The 15320-nt window shown below is 42.5% G+C and overlaps 1 protein-coding gene across 1 annotated transcript in view; it reads left to right on the top strand.

Annotated features, from left to right (window-relative positions):
* Positions 1-15320, top strand: part of prom1b (prominin 1 b) — a gene marked incomplete at both ends in the record, with an annotated part of 64275 nt that continues 48955 nt past the window's right edge. The window contains one exon of the mRNA XM_083765630.1: positions 1-331. Coding sequence (XP_083621756.1) covers positions 1-331 — 331 coding nt within the window. The remainder of the gene's footprint in view (positions 332-15320) is intronic.

The following is a 15320-nucleotide window of genomic DNA, read 5'->3' as shown; positions in this document are numbered from 1 at the left end:
ATGGGACTGTTGTGGAGATCGACGTGGCTGCTGTTGTTTCTGTGCCGGTGGGGGGTGCATGCAGCAGCCAGCGGGGACCACGGCGGCGCCCTCCCCGGGGAGGACCCCTCCTCCCGGGGGGAGCTGCAGGAGGACCAGGGCTCCTCCAGGGGGGCCGGCGGCGGCGGCCAGAGGTCGCGGTCCCCGCCGCCCGTGGAGCCGCTAGACTTTGGTTTCGTCCCGGCGGGAGTGTACGACACGCACGCCTACTATGAGCCCGGCGCCATAGGGATTCTATTCCACGTGGTCCACGCGTTTCTCTACGTCGTTCAACCGCACCCCTTCCCCAAAGGTAAGGTTTGAATTCATTAAACCTATTAAGTGTGTGTGTGTGTGTGTGTGTGTGTGTGTGTGTGTGTGTGTGTGTGTGTGTGTGTGTGTGTGTGTGTGTGTGTGTGTGTGTGTGTGTGTGTGTGTGTGTGTGTGTGTGTGTGTGTGTGTGTGTGTGCGTGCGTGCGTGCGCGCGCGTGCATGTTAGTAGGCCTACAACAGCAGCCTGGTCAAGTTAAACAACAAAGTCCATCTTCTGAAACCTCTGGCCCAAAGCCCCAAACTGACCTTTAATCAGCTAGAAAACAAAATGTTCCCCCTCTCTGTGTCTGTCAGACAGCTCTCTCTCTCTCTCTCTCTCTCTCTCTCTCTCTCTCTCTCTCTCTCTCTCTCTCTCTCTCTCTCTCTCTCTCTCTCTCTCTCTCTCTCTCCCCATCTCTCCATCTCTCTCCCTCCATCTCAGCATGGGGATTCACCAGCTTTGAGGTTGGTAGCCTATAGAGGCTACTGTGCAGGCAGGCCCTTCCAGTAAATCTGCAGCCATATCCCACATCGTGACAAATCCTAACGGGACTCTCTAAGCGGCCGCATGACTCACGCGTTTAATGCCATTACTGTGGGGTTTGTCCAGGTGTCCGTCACAATGCTTTGTGGGTAAAGGTCCTCCGGGGCAGTGACCCTTACAGCAGTGTTATATACGATCAGATTAAAGTGATAAGCCCCCCTTGATCAATAGCTCATAACTCACTGATCTTCTACAGTCTACACGACTGGTTCCCAAACCAATGTTTCGGTTTCATTCATTTAATTTTTTATTTTTTATTTTATACATTGTAAAACAAAGAGTTTTCTTCGACGGGTGGCTGGCATCTCCCTTAGAGATAGGGTGAGAAGTTCAGTCACACGAGAGAGACTCGGAGTAGAACCGCTGCTCCTTCGCCTGGAAAGGAGGTTCGGGCATCTGGTTAGGATGCCTCTCGGGCGTCTCCCTAGGGAGGTCCTCAATGCACATCCCACTGGGAGGAGACCCCGGGGCAGACCAAGGCGCAGTTGGAGGAAACACATCGACTCACTGGCCTTGGAACGTCTCGGAATCCCCCAGGAGGAAGTCACTAATGTTGCTCTGGAGAGGGAAGTCTGGAGCACTCTGGTGGAGCTGTTGCCCCCAGACCCGACTACGGATAAGCGGTTGAAGATGAATGGATGGATGGATGTAAAACAAAGAAACAAACGCATCTAAGAATTAAATTGGGTCTCTTTTGGGTGACAGGCTAAAAGGTTTGGGAACACATACCCTCTACACACCCATGTGCTTTAAAGAGATGCAACTCATGCCAGGAGGTCGTTGTCAGTATATTAGGCCTCATTTTATTAACGATTATTATTGCCTATCGATTGATTTTTCAACTAATCGAATAATCGAGAAAAGCGTTTTCTTTCAAATTAAAATGTTTTTTTTATATATCAACTTCGCCGCACAACACCAAATGCTCACAAGGCATTGCAATCACTATTTTAGATTTTTATTTTTTATGTTTGCCACAATAATGGTTGCATGTCCAAAATAGGGATTGATAGGCCTAAATGATGTTTTATAACCCATTAAATAATTTAAATTGTTTGATTAAATTTGCGCCCCTACTTAAATAAAATACTAAATGATTGTGCATGGACAGAAATGTGTCTTTGGTTTCATCCCAGAACAAATACACATAATAAATCATGTATTTATATCAAAACAATACCAACATCAAAGGCACTTATTTAATCTTGGGGATTTTATAACGGCTCCTGCACATAAAATATAACTATGTTGAATGAGCACTCTGATTGCACAACTTTTGTTTATTTTGATTTGATGTTGTTGTGAAAGTCAGCCTACTACAGTACACACCTGTTTGTAGTTCACAGTGTCGCACATATTATATTATTTTTACTCTGAAATAACTTGGCGTGAAAATCTATCTGGGCTTATCCCCCAATGTCTCCAGATCCTGACAACGTCCCTGCCACAAAGATACAGTATAGTCTAGAAGGCTACAGCGTTTAATTCTAACCAAACACCCCTCCAGCTGATTGACTAAACCTGATTTATATTTAGCTTTTAGCTGTGAGCCAGTGTCGCGCAGCGAAAATAGCAGATCTGCAAGCTCACAATGCTGTCGTGCAGCTCGTGCTGCAATGCTTTGTGATCTTTTAGATCTGTCAATGCTGGCGCATATATGAACAACAGCCAAATATTGTATAATAACTCAGACTTAATTAGGCCATAGGGAGACCTGATTAGGAATCAACAGGTGGTGTTTGTTGGAGTGAAAACGAATGTATAGGCTACAACTCTAACCAATGGACCTGTAAGGATATAGCTACTGTATTTTGTACACACGGTTTCAGTTGATGTTGTCATCAACAACTCTTCACCTGCTGAAGAGTTGTGTGTGTGTGTGTGTGTGTGTGTGTGTGTGTGTGTGTGTGTGTGTGTGTGTGTGTGTGTGTGTGTGTGTGTGTGTGTGTGTGTGTGTGTGTGTGTGTGTGTGTGTGTGTGTGTGTGTGTGTGTGTGTGTGTGTGTGTGTGTGTGTGTGTGTGTGTGTGTGTGTGTGTGTGTCTGACCTAGTGGTTCATTGATGGTCTGTCTGTGTGCATATGGAGCTGTGAGTGGTCACGTTGGGTGGGACCTATACGACAGCCAAGTGTGGCAGCAGCCCAGCAATAGGATTGTGGGGTTTAAGATTGCTGCCATTTTGGTGTGCAGTCTTAGGGCAGGAGGCTGGGTAATCAATTAGCAGATCAGCGATTAGACGAGGGCTTTCTCAGTCACCTGCATCACTACATAATACCATAATCCAAGCCAACCATATGCTGCTATAGCTGCCAACTGGGTGAGAGTGAGACTCGTTTCCAGCATTGCTTTGTAGTTCGCTTTGTAGTTGGTTCCCGATCACGTTTTTTTTTTTTTTGGCTCCCGATCCGATTCCAATCATTTGATTATACAGATTTTTCCCGATCCGATATTTATATATATATTAGTCCTTACCCGTTATGAGATATTGGCCCCCCTTGTGGCCGTGAAGGGTACTGCGCCTGGGTGCGTTTGTAATTGACTATTACATTAATTAATAATCATTAATGTGTCAAATCGAAAAAAGGGCTTCGTTACGCCCTCCACATGCATATGGTCAATGCCTGTGTGCCTGGGAGGGATTGGGAGTGATTGGTGCAGGCAGTAAGGAGTTACGGCACTGTTTCTGACAGACAGACACTCAGACATTCGGTTAATTATAGTATGATTTTAGAACACTTATGCTATATCACAATAGTACAATATCTAAAATTACAGACAATATCCAGTCTAATATCATGATTATATCCCGACAATAACCACCTAGCCAGATATTATCACGCTTATTACATGACTACCTAACATAAATGAATACATTGACCAAAACACAACAAAAAAAAGTATTCCATAAGTTCGCGCTGGCTGCGTGAGTTGATCAAATCGAATCCATTTTCGGTTACTGCTTCGTCTATTTCTCGCTCAAATGGTTTAAAAAACATTTTGAGAGCAATGTTTAGCTGTAAATGACATTGTGTGTGTGTTTACATGGCTGTCATGTTGGAAGCAGCAGTAAATCAAGCGGGCGCAGCTGTTACTCAGAGGGTTTGATTAGGCTGAGGTCTGTTATACAGAAGAGCGGTCATTATCAACACATAACTCACCGCTGAATTCAGCGATTGACCAATCAGAATCAAGCATTCAACCAAGCCATGTAATAAAGTAAATTAATTCACAAAACTAGCATAATTTGTATTGTTGAACCATTTGTAAAATATTACCGCAACTTTCATTCAACTTTGACCCCTCTATCACATGGGACAATTATTGGGGCTTAGTTGGACATTGTGATAGATCCGTGTGATAGAGGGGTCAAAAATTAACGGAAGTTGCACTATATGGTAGAAATAGGTCAACAATACAAATGACGCTAGTTTTGTGAATTCATTTACTTTTAATGCGTGGCCCCCTGTGTCCCCCACAAAATGACCGGAACTACTTAATATTTCACCAAAACCAGAGCAGAACTCCCACCACGGGACTCGGGCAATCAATTAATTACAGTTGCAACCACTATATTAATGGCAAGTAATTCAGAATCATACAGCTTAAAGTTAATAAATTCGGAACTATCCCTTTAACCCATTTTGAGCGTGAACCCCTTTTGGTGTTCGCATTATGTTATGCTTTATAGCTATTGAAAAATAGCAGATCTACAAGCTCATAGCGTGCCACCGAGTGGCGCGCTACGAGCTTGTAGGTCTGCTATTTTTGAAAAATCGAAGAACCACTGACATAGAGACAGCTTTTTCAGAAAACTGTCAGGATATAGAAGACATTTTTAGTCACTTTAGTCACTTTCTTTTTTTTTTAATACATTTTTTTATCCCACGATTTTGTAACCCAGTTTTCTTTTCACCCAGTGCCAATTATCTAATGTAATCCTGGGCGCTACAGTTCCTCTGCCAACCTGGGGGGGCAACGGACTGACCTCATGCCTCCTTCTATGCATGAGGAGTCCAAGCTGCTTCTTTTCACCTGACAGGCTATACTTTCTGTTGCCAGAGAGAGTACCTGCGTAGCCGTTGACCTGATATGTCGAACGGCCTGACGGGGTCACACCATAGAGTATATATATCTATAGAGAAGACACCCGAGTTCTCCTCCCATCCACTTGCATTGAGTTGCTCAAAAGCGCATGAGGCGGATTCACTCCTCCTTCCTGGTAGGAACAGAGTGCATTCTGGGACGGATTGCAATGGTGAGTGGCCCCAAACACATGAACGCGCTGCCGTTGAACGCGCACGAGCGTCGTCCGTCGTGAACGTGTACAATGATAGTCAACGGACAGCGCGTTCATGTGTTTGGGGCCAGGCTGCAATACCTTCATTCGGCCACTATGTCCATTTCGCCTCAAGATTTCCTCTGGGTGCCTTCTCTATAAATATATATACTCTAAGGGTCACACGTCTACTATCATCGATAGGCTCCTAATATATAGACCGATTCACAGAGGGTTTCCTGGGTGCGGCCATTACTGAGGTGTACCAAGTGCAGCAGCACTGATTAGCTACACCTGGTCTACAGAGCACCTGCTCCATGTATTACACCTCAGTAATGGCCGCGCCCAGGGCACCCCTCTGTGAATCGGTCTATACACACAGAGTAACTCTTCCTACTTCCATCACAGGTGTTACCGATGATTACTAATGAAGGCTCTGTTCCATTCTGGTCAAACAGAGTCATGCTGCTATATTGTGCGTGTTGACACAATAACTAACACACTATACTATAATATCCTATAATAGCCAAATTGTCTATTTTAGTTCCATTTGTACGCTCTCAGAGTTATGGGGGTCCTTGCAATTAAAATGTTTGAGAACCACATGCACACTAAATGGTTATTATAGGTATCATCAGTAACACCTGTGAAGGAAGTTTGGAAGGGTGCTGGAAGATGGAAGAGTTATTCTGTGTGCATATATAGAGCATACTCCAGTGACAGAGGCTCTGAATCACAAGTCAGAATGTCTGGGTTTTTATCGGAGAGGATCTCAGGTAAGCCTCTGATTGTCTTGAGATGTAACAGAAGACTTTGATTGGTCCTTAACCCATTTAGACCTGGAGACGATTCTACTATGTTTCTATTTCTTATCGTTCTCAAACATTTTCATGTCAAGGACCCCCAAAGATTATATGTAATTGGCCTCCGACCCCATCTCAAAATATGTTGTTCCAGGGACCCCCCCCCCAGAAGCAAATATTTCGGTTAAAAACGGACGCTCTGAAAGAATACATATTCGAAATTTGCGTCACATTTTCACGATTTTTCAAAAATGGCAGATCTACAAGCTCGTAGCACGTGCAATGAGCTTGTAGATTTGCTATTTTTCAATAGTTAAAGTATAACACATAATGCTTAACACCAAAAGGGGTTTTTAGTTTTGAGGCAGATGTCAGATATCTTTCTAAACGTCTGGCTACTGCGAGCATAGGCATAGAAAGGTAGACGCCTCATTCCCCGCTGCAATTTCATTGGAGCGACCTTTATCGAACCGAGGGCGGAAGTGCGCCCATAGAGTTATATGGACATGAGCGTCATGGCGGCGTCCAGTCACGTGACTCACCTCCCTTCCTTGGCACCGACACGGAAGCCTGCCCTCAATATGCATGACTCCCCTGACCTTTAGCACACCAAACCAAAATGTCCTGATCTTCATTTCATTTCATGTACTGTAAGTAGTGGTGTGAGCTGTGATTGGTTTACTCTAGTGTATGTGATGTGTACTCCTGGATTCAAGTTCTCAGTCGCCACTAAGACTGATTTCAGTCATTTGGATTCCATAGAATGTCTTCTAATGGAAGCAATGTATAATGTGCAGCGAAGATATCCGATCTACAAGCTCTGAGTGCAGCGCAGGCTTTCGATAGGCTATTTTCTAAACTAGAGATATATTCAGAAGCGTCTTCCATAGTTTCGGATATTTCGTGTAAAAGTGTTAATTGTTTAGAGCTACTGTAGATACAGTACATGGGCACATACAGTATACAAGATACGCATAGAAGCCCTGTTCCAGACAGCTTGGCCTTTGGCTGTCAGTGGTTATACAGTATAAGTGAAGAAGACAGTGTTGAGTTCTTTGTTTTTTTATTGTTGTCAATGCAGGGTCTTCTCTTACATACAGTACACACCTGCTCAGGTGTGCAAACCCCCAGGTGTGCAACTGCAAAAGCTTTATTGTTTAACCCATTCTGACTGGGCACCCATTTTGGTGTTGGCATCATGTTATGCTTTAGCTATTGAAAAATAGCAGATCTACAAGCTCATATCGCGCCACCGAGTGGCGCGATACGAGCTTGTAGGTCTGCTATTTTTGAAAAAAATCGAAGAACGACTGACATTTTTAGAATCTGATCTCAGGTCAGAATGGGTTCGTCAGACCAGTGTGTGTCCGGCGGAAACCTCGTATGAATCTGATCTCAGGTCAGAATGGGTTAAATGATATAATCTCAGAAATAGATCATCCTGAAGCTGCCTCATCTTCTCTGGACCCATGGGTCTGAGCTATAAGCTACTGTAAATGTCACTCTTCATTTCTGGACCCATGGGTCTGAGGTATAAGCTACTGTACATGTCACTCTTCATTTCTGGACCCATGGGTCTGAGGTATAAGCTACTGTATATGTCACTCTTCATTTCTGGACCCATGGGTCTGAGGTATAAGCTACTGTACATGTCACTCTTCATTTCTGGACCCATGGGTCTGAGGTATAAGCTACTGTACATGTCACTCTTCATCTCTGGAACCATGGGTCTGAGCTATAAGCTACTGTATATGTCACTCTTCTTCTCTGGACCCATGGGTCTGAGGTATAAGCTACTGTATATGTCACTCTTCATCTCTGGACCCATGGGTCTGAGGTATAAGCTACTGTATATGTCACTCTTCTTCTCTGGACCCATGGGTCTGAGGTATAAGCTACTGTATATGTCACTCTTCATCTCTGGACCCATGGGTCTGAGGTATAAGCTACTGTATATTATGTCACTCTTCATTTCTGGACCCATGGGTCTGAGCTATAAGCTACTGTATATGTCACTCTTCATCTCTGGACCCATGGGTCTGAGGTATAAGCTATATGTCACTCTTCCTCCCCTCCAATCTGTAACCTGGCTTACAAGAACAGCGTCTTCTGAGTCATCATCTGAAACTCTTGAAGGCAGAGGTGTTTGCTGTCTAGACAGCTCATCAATTAAATGATCAGGACTATATACTGATATGACTGATTATTGTAATATACAATGCGTAGAACGCCGGTGTTTTAACCGTGTTGGAGGTACGGTGCCTCAAGGGTCAAAACGACGTCATGTTTAACCTTGAATAGAACCTTGTTTTCTTCTATGTACCGGTATTCATTTCAATAGATTCTGCTTATAGCCTACTCAAGTGTCAAGAAGCAAGGAAAGCACAACTGTTCATTATGTCATCATTGTCTCCTGTACTTCCTTCCTAGCGTTCCCTCAGCCATTATTGTATATAGGGCAGATGTATCTGTAAAGGTTGTATAGTTGTAGTTGTGCTAACCCATTTTGGGGCGGAACCCCTTTTGGTGTTTTAAACATTATGTTATAATTTATTTATTGAAAAATGGCAGATCTACAAGCTTATAGCGCGCCACCGAGTGGCGCGCTACGAGCTCGTAGGTCTGCTATTTTTGAAAAATCGTGAACATGTAGAGCAAAGCTTTGAATATACTCTTTCAGAGCGAACGTTTTTAACTCAAATCTTTGCTTCGGGGTCAGCGGCCAATTTCATATATTTTTGGGGGTCCTTGACATGAAATATTGAGAACCACTGATCTAGAAACAAAGACACTTTAAAAAAGACATTTTGAAATGGCCATGCTAGCCCCCACACGGAATTGCCCAAACAGGAACACGCTGAAAATGGGTCATAATGTAATACTGCCAGTAGGCTATGATGTGTTCTACTGTTAAATATACTGTACGAGCTGTTCTTCAGGAAGAAAGTGTGACGTGTCTGCCTCAAGGGAAGATCACATTCACAATAGATGTTAGGTGAGACCGTGGAAGATTATGAGACCCTTTTGGGACAATTCTTCTCTAAAGATTGTATAACGCTTAACCTGGACAGCACACAATAATGAGTAGTATTTTGATAATACCTTCCTTGAAGGCGATATACTTTAATAACATATTATATGTACACAATACAATACTTTGTGAGTTGTCTTAATACCCTATGATGTATTGTACATTATTTACATTAGTGATGAGGCGTTATAGGTTTGATTATAACACTTAATAAGAATATTAACACTCAATCGTCTATTTTCACAATTTTGTTCTCTTTCTTAGGTAATATTTGACAGTTTGGTCAAAGTTATAATTTATTTATGGTAGTTTGTTGGTTACTTTTGACGTAATGGTCATTCTATTTTTAAATTGGTATGAAAAAGGTCTTAAAGGTCCTTAAAATTGTCACTTTAGAAATGTGCAGAATCCCCGTATCCATTTATACTGCATGTTATGATTTGTTTACTGTTGAGTGAGAAAACAATGTTGCACATTAAGCTATTCATCTGGGGGGACCCTAGCTCTGGTCCATAGCTCTAATGCGTTTCATTTAGAGCTATGTTACTCTCAACTTACTCTCAACTTGGTGCTACTAGGTGTCATTAGAAAGCCTACTTTCCTTAGCGGACGCACTCTGAGCCCCCCACCACACGTATAAACTGTACTTTTTGGCCAAAAGGGGATTTAGTTTCCACCGGGAAAAAAAATACTTTTAGTTACTCCACTGCGCCTTCTACCGATATTGCCCAGAGAATTGCCCCATAGAGAATATTTGTCCTCTGGTGAAACAAAAATCCCTTTCTGGCCAAAAAGTACAGTTTATACGTGTGGTGGGGGGCTCAGAGTGCGTCCACTAAGGAAAGTATAGCTTTCTAATGACACGGCCCGCCTTTGTTTTGGTGAGTAGCAAAAACGTTATTTTTATTTACGCTAAAGAGGAGAGGCTGTTCTGCATTCATGCGAGCGGCGGAAGTTGAGAGTAACAGCTCTCTAAATGAAACGCATTAGAGCTATGGACCAGAGCTAGGGTTCTCTAAATGAAACGCATTAGAGCTATGGACCAGAGCTAGGGTTCCCAGTTTGGGAACCATTGCATTGGTCGACTCTACATAATGAATGGTACAGTACAGTATGTGGTTATGTTTTGAACGGTACCCACATTACTACATTGATTTATAGGTACATGCACTGTACTTAAGTACAATTTTGAGGTATTTGCAATTTTGATGTATTTCCAATTTCCAATACTTCCTTTACTTCTACTCCACTACATCTCAGAGGCAAATATTGTACTTTTACTCCCCTACATTTATTTGAAAATGTTATAGTTACTATAGTTACTTTGTAGATTTAGAATATTATTACAAAACATACCATTAATAACCACCAATATGCATTTCGGCCATTTAAAAATCGCCGCTCTACAAGCTCACTATGAGTCGGGATGCGACGCGTCACGCATGTGCTGAACATGTGCTGAACATGTGCTGACTGCTGATTCTTATACGGTACTGTGAAGAGAGGAGAGTCCGCACACAGATTTGCTCCAAGGTGTTTGTTTTTATTCAAAACACCATAATTAATACACAACGTTTCGGCCGTGAACGGCCTTCATCAGGTGATAATCGGCAGTATATGTGACAACTTCCTTTTAAACCCAGTCGTCACATCACGTGACTGATGACGACTGCATGGGCAGGTGATTCACTAACACCAATAAGTGACATGACAAAAAATATAACAATATATATGAACATGAATGACCACCACAGCAAGTAAGATTACAATAAGACAACAGTTTCAATAAAACTTGCTGGTATTTTTGCTTGTTACAGACTGTTTTAGTATTTTTTAAATACATTTTTTAAATATTTTATAAGTTAAGTTTTATTGAAACTGTTGTCTTATTGTAATCTTACTTGCTGTGGTGGTCATTCATGTTCATATATATTGTTATATTTTTTGTCATGTCACTTATTGGCGTTAGTGAATCACCTGCCCATGCAGTCGTCATCAGTCACGTGATGTGACGACTGGGTTTAAAAGGAAGTTGTCACATATACTGCCGATTATCACCTGATGAAGGCCGTTCACGGCCGAAACGTTGTGTATTAATTATGGTGTTTTGAATAAAAAGCAAACACCTTGGAGCAAATCTGTGTGCGGACTCTCCTCTCTTCACTGTACTTACCTTAGTCCAGCACCAGACAAGAACTGGATGTGCACTAGCCACCTACCTTTTATACTCTTATACGGTACTGCACATGTCTGCTCATATTTATCTATCTATGAGTTTGTCTTAACTTCGTGAGCGCCTACTGTAATTACCCCTCGTTTGGATGCGAGAGCTGGGGACGCAGATTACCTCTTAATCACCTGGACTGGAGCCTTCACCTTTTGAACTCGGCTTGTCTTTGTTCTCATATTTATCTTCGCCAGACATGAATGGCCTGGGCCATGGGGAGATATTGTTTTCACCCATGTGTGTCCCTCCTCCGTCTGTCTGTGTGTCTTGTTGTCTGTCTGACAGTGAGCAGCTAATATTCGGCACTGCCGGAACGAGGTACACATAGTGCATGCATAAACGTTCCTTATCTGGTTTCAGTATACATGTATATATGTATTTTCTCTATTATTAAGGTTATTGTAGCGGTCAATTTGTATTGGGGGTGGGGTCGCGAGACATTTCCGGGGGTCCCCAGCCAAAAATGTTGAGAACCCCCGGTCTATAACATAATACAATAACACAATAAAGAAATAATAAATCCTTAGATTATGAAGCTACTCTCCATGATAGGCCTCGCTCATTTTACACTTTTTGTTACTGCTCCTACATATGAAGAATTATAGGTAAAAGTATAATGCCTCATGATTGTTGACGCAACATCATAAGGCATTATGAAGGCTTTTTGCAACTATTATAAAGTTATAACACATTATAGCTACATTATAATTAGGGATGTCCCGATTTTCTTCGCTTCCGATCCGATCCCGATACCTCGATTTCTCTGTTGGCCGATACCGTTACCAGTGTCGTGATCTCGTGTTGTGTTTATAGCTATCTAGCTATATATCTCGTGTTGTGTTTATAGCTATCTAGCTATATATCTCGTGTTGTGTTTATAGCTATCTAGCTATATATCTCGTGTTGTGTTTATAGCTATCTAGCTATATATCTCGTGTTGTGTTTATAGCAGACTCCTCACTCAAATGTGCACTTGCAGTTTGGGGAACTCTAAAGCAAACTCCACATGCCCCAACATTTTATTTACCTGCCATAGTGTCAACCCCTTACCCCTGTGTCAGATCGGTGGTCAGACTGGCATATTCACCGATACCGATATGACCCGATATGACAAATAAGGGCCGATCCGATTTTACCGATACCGATACAGTATCGGGACATCTCTAATTATAATGTATTATTACACGGCTTGGTTGAATGCTTGATTCTGATTGGTGTGTTATTTCTACTAGTCCTTACCCGTTGTGAGATATTTGCCCCCCCCCCCCATTGTGGCCGTGAAGGGTACTGCGCCTGGGTGCGTTTGTAATTGACTAATACATTAATTAATAATCATTAATGTGTCAAATCGCCCTCCATATTCATATGGCCAATGCCTGTGTGAAAAGTGGGAGTGATTGGTGCAGGCAGTAAGGAGTTACGGCAATGTTTCTGACAGACAGACACACGGACACACAGACATTCGGTTAATTATACTATGATGATAACAGACCGCTGCCTAATCAAAGCCTCAGAACACCTGCTGTGGAGCCTGCGCTGCTTGATTTACTGCTGTATCCAACATGTCAGCCATGTAACTTACATGGCTGTAACTTATATGTCCTATGGGACATATAAAGGCTTCAATGAGCGCTCTCCATTGCATCCGATCCCTGGCAGCATGGTGCGCCTCTCCCCAGGACAGGTTCATCTGTTCCAGCTCCTGTGTCACAGTTCTGCGCCAGGTGGTCTTGGGCCATGTAAACACGCATACAATGTCATTTACAGCTAAACATTGCTCTCATAGATGTTTTTGAACCCATTCTGACCTGAGATCAGATTCATACGAGGTTTCCACTGGACACACACTGGTCTGATTAACCCATTCTGACCTGAGATCAGATTCTAAAAAATGTCAGTCGTTCTTCGATTTTTTTCAAAAATAGCAGACCTACAAGCTCGTAGCGCGCCACTCGGTGGCGCGATATGAGCTTGTAGATCTGCTATTTTTCAATAGCTAAAGCATAACATGATGCTAACACCAAAATGGGTGCCCGGTCAGAATGGGTTAAAACATTTGAAGCGAGAAATAGACGTTGCAGTACCAGAAAATCCTCCACAGTAGTAAACAGGAATATACATACTGTATCTCTGTCTGTACACAAAGACGTGTCTACAGATGTCTATCCTCGGCTCGTAATACTAGAAAATAGGATTTACACTGTTATGCAATGCTGTGTACATAATTAGGCATGTTTACAGCATGTATCCTCATATCACACATAACTCGGTACATCCTTATTAAAGCACCTGGACAGGATTGACTGGACTTTAACTCAAGTGGCTTGTTTAAAAATAAAATACGAAGAAGTCCTGAGGCCGATTCTAAAAATGTATGTAAGGGATAATGTATGGCTTTAGTGGTCATTGTGTATAGATAATTATATCACTGACAGGCTGATTTATAAACAATATATACTGTATAAGCTACTCCTCCAAACTCCTTCAGTGGTCACAGGTTTAGGCTCTGAGTGCCAATTCTCCCATTATAAAAAAAAGAATTAAAAAAAAAAGAAATTGTATTTTTTTTTTTTGTATTACGTCTTGACGTCTTTGGCACTCAGTGCAAAGACGTCGGGGTTACGGGATTACGTCCCTGGCACTTATCCTGTTTTAATACATAAATTAATAAATTGACCCGAAACACAACAAAACGAGATATGTCCAGGCTTGCGGTAATGGAAGTACTCCATAAGTGTCGGGCTGGCCGGTGTCTGCCCACTGTCGGAAAACAAGGAAGTGAGTTGATCAAATAGAATCCATTTTTGGGTTTCTCGCTCAAATGTTTTCAAAAACATTTTTGAGAGCAATGTTTAGCTGTAAATGACATTGTGTGTCACTAGTGTGTGTGTGTGTGTGTGTGTGTGTGTGTGTGTTTACATGGCTGTCATGTTGGAAACAGCAGTAAATCAAGCGGCTGCAGCCAGGTGCTCCGAGGGTTTGATTAGGCATGCAGCGGACTGTTATAGAGCAGAGCGGTCTGTTATCAAGAAATAACACACCGCTGAATTCTGCGATTGACCAATGAGAATCAAGCATTCAACCAGGCCATGTAATAAGTTGTTGTAATAATATATCAAGGACACAAAAAGATGTTGTGGCCGACGACCCCATCTCAAAATATTGTGTTCCAGGGACCCCCAGAAGCAAAGATTTGAGTTAAAAATTAATATATATCAGATTTACACCAATCTTAACAATCTGATATGAATAGCCAAAGTATAAAATGATGCTTTCTACTTTATAGCTCAAATCTAAAGTGCTTTCCCAGTTTGAAGTGGGTTAAAAGAGAACGTCTGTCCTCAGTGAATACAGCCCCGACCGGATGTCAGGTTTGGCTTGTTGTAGATGTCTCACAGGCCATTGTTGTCTTATTATGTCACACATACTGTAAGGACCTTATAAAACATCCCCTGTGCCTAATATCCTACATGGATAAATGCCAACGCTATCCATGACAGTCCGTCTTGTCACAGCGTTGTTCTCCTATTTCCATTGTGTTTTGTTCTCTGTGTGGTAGAAGAGTCACTGACTGAACGTATCCTCCATTGGCCTTAAGACACAAAGCGAGAGTGACAAGAGTTATTGTATTTCTCTGTGTGGTGCGGTGGCGGCGGTGGTGGTGGTGGTGGTGTGTAATAAGGCAGGGAGAGTCATGTCGGGTTGCATAAGGCCCTGGTGGGCCACGCCTTGCAGTATAATCCCCAGCAGCAGGTCAGGGTAGAGGATTGGGATAGCCTATATTTACCCCCATTAAGAGGGTTATTGCTCTGATATTGCTGCACCTACAGGTATCTAGCAGCTACCGGTGTTTTGCAGGAGAAATAAATAAGCAACCAGGTCTATGAAAACAAGCCTTTTAGACCACATGAGCACTCTAAGCCTACCGCATTGGCTATTTAAAAATAACAGATCTACAAGCTCGGTGTGATGCGACACGTTGTTTTTTTTATCAGCTTGTACTAGATCTGTTATTTTTAAATAGCCAATGCATAGGTTTAGACATCTGCTATTTTCAAACAAATCCTTTTTAAAGAAGCGAAACATTGGCACAAACATGGCACAAATCTGG

Source organism: Protomyctophum parallelum (genome assembly GCF_964188405.1).
Source record: "Protomyctophum parallelum genome assembly, chromosome: 5".
In the NCBI taxonomy this organism is placed as follows: domain Eukaryota; kingdom Metazoa; phylum Chordata; class Actinopteri; order Myctophiformes; family Myctophidae; genus Protomyctophum; species Protomyctophum parallelum.
This window is presented reverse-complemented; position numbering and strand designations above follow the sequence as displayed.